This window comes from Triticum aestivum, chromosome 6D (assembly GCF_018294505.1).
Source record: "Triticum aestivum cultivar Chinese Spring chromosome 6D, IWGSC CS RefSeq v2.1, whole genome shotgun sequence".
Lineage (NCBI taxonomy): Eukaryota > Viridiplantae > Streptophyta > Magnoliopsida > Poales > Poaceae > Triticum > Triticum aestivum.
This window is the reverse complement of record NC_057811.1, coordinates 441903698-441908196: the sequence shown is the minus strand read 5'-3', so window position 1 is coordinate 441908196 and position 4499 is coordinate 441903698. Positions and strand designations below refer to the sequence as shown.

At 59.5% G+C, this 4499-nt stretch overlaps 1 protein-coding gene across 1 annotated transcript; it reads right to left on the bottom strand.

Annotated features, from left to right (window-relative positions):
- Positions 1-665: 665 nt before the first annotated feature.
- On the bottom strand, positions 666-3925 carry LOC123145688 (G-type lectin S-receptor-like serine/threonine-protein kinase At5g35370). Its single transcript, XM_044565159.1, has one exon. It carries the CDS (start codon positions 3516-3518, stop codon positions 843-845), a length of 2676 nt encoding a protein of 891 aa, XP_044421094.1. The 5' UTR covers positions 3519-3925; the 3' UTR covers positions 666-842.
- Positions 3926-4499: the final 574 nt, after the last annotated feature.

Sequence of the window (4499 nt, the reverse complement as noted above, 5' to 3'; positions counted from 1 at the left end):
GTTTTTTCACAGTTTTGAAAAAAGTTTGCAAATAGTATAAAATATTCATGATTTTTTAAAATGTTTGAAAATCTGTAAAAAATGTTCACAAATTGAAAAATGTTCACAGTTTCAAATATGTTCACGAGTTTAAAAAAATGTTCATGATTAATTGAGCAAAAGAGAATTATTTTTCAAAGTAGGATATTTTGCTTCTAATACAAAATGATGCGCATTTAGATGTGTGTTTGCGAGGGAAAATTATTATTTTTTGAAGCGGGGGCAAAAGATTTGCCTCATCAATTAATTGAGCAAAAGAGAATTGATTTGCCTACTTAATTAACGAAAAATCTGGTGAAACCCGATACAAACCAACCACATGCGGACTATTCACACAACATGCAACCCCAGCCCTAGAAACATACCAAACACAATCAACCTCCACATGGACATCGCAAGGAACCCCCAACAAGAGCACCTCGGCTGCGCACGAACACCGTCAAATCCACAGAGACAAGGCAGGCCATATGGACCGCCCAATAAACTGATGTTCATCCATCAAGCAGCCGCAGGGGAAAATTATGGACAATCTCTTTTGCGGCATAGAAGATGTTCTTCCAATATTTGGAGAGCACAAACACAACCAAGAATTAGCTAAACCGCATTCCATCTTCGTTCGAACTCTCTTCCTGATCCATATTTCCATTTACTCTGAAGGAAAATCTGACGACAAAGAGCACAATACAGCAAAACTGCAGAGATACAGGCCAAGATCTCACAGACCAATCCCCCTCTGTTCTACCAAGGAATCAACCAAAATGATCAAGTACAGCCTCTAGCACAGGAGCACCGTGCCCATGGCGCTATCTCGCGCCGGACAGCTGCGACGAGGACATGTACGACGGCCACCCGCTCATCGTCGTCATCGTCGTCTCCGACCGGGTGCGATCGCCCACCATCGCCTGCTTCATGACGTCGCCCTCGGAGGGCCCGGCGAACCCCCGGCCGTACAGCCGGAGGAACCCGAGCGCCTGCGCGCGCGGCTCGCCCAGCTCCATGGTGCCCTCCAGCATGCCGGCCACCACCGCCATGCTCGGCCGCGTGTGCGGGTCCTCGTGCAGGCAGCACAGCGCCACCTTCACCATCCTCTCCACCTCCTTGCCCACCACCCGCCCCTCCAGCCGCGGGTCCGCCAGCTCCGCGTACCGCCCGCCCTCGTGCCCCTCCAGCGCCACCAGCGGGAAGTAGTCGTTCCTCCCGCCGCGCGACGAGCCGCCCGCCGTGCCGTTCGAGGAGTTGGAGTCCTCGCCGCCGACGCCGGCGCCGTCGCTCACGTGCTCGCTGCGGTTCTTGCGGCCGTGCACCAGCTCCAGGAGCACCATGCCGAAGCCGTACACGTCGGTGCGGTCCGTGATGGCCGTGTTGGTCAGCCACTCCGGCGCCAGGTACCCGCGCGTGCCCCGCATCGTCGTGAACAGCCCGGACTGCTCCGGCGTGAGGAACTTGGCGAGCCCGAAGTCGGCGATCTTCACCTGCCCGCCGTCGGCGAGCAGGATGTTCTCCGGCTTCACGTCGCAGTGGATGATCCTCTGGTTGCACCCGAAGTGGAGGTAGGCGAGCCCCCTCGCCGCGCCGATGGCGATGTCCACCCGCTCCTTCCACTCGAGCAGAGGGCCCGCCGGCCGGAACAGGGGCCGGTCGAGGGAGCCGCGGTTCATGTACTCGTACACCAGCAGGCGCCGGTGGCCCTCGGTGCAGAATCCCCGGAGGCGGACCAGGTTCACGTGGTGGATGTTGCCGATCACGGCGATCTCCGTCATGAACTCGCGCTTCCCCTGCGTCCCGACGCCTTCGATCTTCTTCACGGCCACCAGCGATCCGTCCGGGAGTTCGCCCTTGTACACGGCCCCGAACCCGCCGGCGCCGATCTTGGTGCGGTAGCTGTTGGTCATGGCCTCGATCTCGTCGTGCGTGAACCTGGTGGGGAGGCCGGGGATGACGATGTCGTCGTCGCCGTCGTCGTCGTTGTCCAGATCGCGCACGAGGTGCGCCGAGGCTGACCCCGGCGAGCGCTGCCGCCGGAGCTGCACGTCCCGGGACCGCGAAGCGCGCCTCCCCACGCGCTGCTCGTCCTTACGACGCCGTGACGCGATGACGAACGCGCCGACGACGACGACGAGCACAAATGCGATGATGGTTGGGAGCAGGATGGCGATGAGCGTCTTGTTGGAAGAAGAACTGTCCGGCGACGACCTTGGCGAGCTCTGCACCTTGATGTACCCGGACATGCCGGCGCCGTTGCTCGCGTTGGTGTTGATGAACGAAGCAAGCTGGTGTTGCGCCAAGTAGCAAGACAAGGAGGATGAGTCGTAGAAGTAGCCGAGGCAGGAGCAGTTGCTGCTGCAGAGCGTCTGGCACGACGACGCGTTGGACCCGGCCATGGCCGGCGGCGAGAACTTGTTGGCGTAGTACGCAATGCCACTTCCAAGGCTGAGATACGAGGTCGTCGGCCTGCCGCCGGCGCGGCCGCCGCAATAGCCGTCGGGCAGCAATGTGGAGCCAACGGACGGCGCACAGCCGTTGTCGTGCGCTGTGGGGAACGGCGGCGGGCACGTGCAGATTGAGGCGTTGCCGTCGGGCGTGCAGAGGCCGAGCGCGCCGCACGAGAGCGGAAGAGCACATCCCCTGCTCGGCGCCACGGTCCCGCCGTCCATGGGCGACGACGACGAGTTCGCCGACGCGAAGCTTGAGATTTGCAGCTTCCCGTCCACGCCCAGCTGAACGATGCGTAGCCCGGCAGGTGGCATCGCGGCCTGGACGATGACGGTGTCGTCCGCCGCGAGAAGGTATAGCCCCGTGCCGTTCACGGCCATGTACGCGACCGTGCCGTCGCGGTCCTTGACGGCGATGGCTTCGCCCGACAGCCGCCAGTACAGGGACCCCATCCATGAGAGCACGGTGTCGGCGGCGGTGACATTGAGGCGGTAGTCCCCCTCGGCCAGGTCCGAGGCCGACGCGGCGGATGCCAGGAACCCGCCGGCGGGGAGCCGCTGCGACGACACGAGTGAGTCCGTGGGGCGGTCGAAGGACTGCCAGAGCGTGCCATTCTGCCCGTCGAGCAGCGCAAGGTTGCCGGAGTCGGCCAGCCGGAGCGCGGCCACGGGGGACGCGAACGGGGGCGTGGACCAGACGACGGTCCCGTTGGCGTCCTCGGCGGAGACGCCCGCGGACGAGAGCCGGAACGGCGCGGCGCGGTCGGTGATGGGCGCGGCGCGGTTGGCGGCCCAGACGCAGGTCCCGGACGGCGCGTGCAGCACGGCGAGGTAGTAGCGGTCCTGCTGCCCCGCCGGGCCGTGCACCGCGGCCTCGAAGGCGCCGCTGCGGGAGCGGAGGAACACGCCGAGGGTGTCGATGAAGAGCAGGTACGACGCCGCGAAGTCCGGCGTGACGAGCTCCGTCCGGACCGTGCCTGCCTCGGCACGCCGGAGCCAGGCGAGGACGAGCAGGAGGAGTGGACGGATCGGCGAGGGTCTCCCCATGGCCAAGGCGAAACGGTCGGCTCATGGGGGCGCCGGTGTCGACGTGACGATGGCATGGAGGCGGGAGGGGTTGACCCGGGCAGGCCGGAGGGGCGCCATTGGCCGCGGCGGGATCTGGGCGCGCGCGAAAAAATCAAGATGCCAAGTGACGACGACCTGCTACCGTGGAGTTTGAACGTGGCGCTGGAAGGAATTGGCGTCTCGCCTGCTGGTAGGATCGATTGTCCGTCGCCTCTTGTGCCGATTCTTTAGTCCGAGCTTGGAGAATGGAGATTAGTGGACTACTGGAGTATTAATTAGCATATGATCACTGCATATTCTATGGGAGTTTAAGTTTGGATCCGCCCAGTCATGTCCAGGCAGCACGGCGTGCATACCGGCGGTCCGTCTCTTTTGTCTTCTCCGAGGGAGGAGGCGTGATGAAATAACTTTTTCAACGGGTCTACTTCAATCGGAGACAGAGCAACGATAGAAAATGTTATCTTGTAAAATTATGTAAATTGGCCGACCAACTTTGTGCAGCATGGCAATAACAATAGATTAGATTTAGGACACTCTTAGCCAGAAACGTTCGCTGTGGAGGATGTCAATTGCGAACGTTTTTCATGATAGTTATAGGTGGGTGGCGCTTTCTTCAGACCATCGTTTGATCGAGACTGTGACTGTTTGTGCCAGCACCAGAACTATAATGGCCTCGGAGGACAGACATGCTGTCGTCAAAGAACAGGGAGCTGCTGACAAGTTGACATATAACAAAAAGCAAGATAATGACAAAGGGAAGGTGGATAATGAGGAAATTGGATCTACATCAGTCAATGGAGAGGAGGGAAAAGGAGATGAGAAGGAAATTCCAGAAAAAGTTGCTGGAGATAACCCTGATGAGGAACCATCTCAGTCAGTTAGATTTGGCACAAAACTTGGGATAGAGGTTCCGGAAGATATGGTGATTGAAAATGCAAATGGGGATGAACAAACTCATGG

Excerpts from the sequence above, each read along its gene's own strand:
- LOC123145688 (XM_044565159.1), bottom strand. The coding sequence starts at position 3,518 with ATGGGGAGACCCTCGCCGATCCGTCCACTCCTCCTGCTCGTCCTCGCC.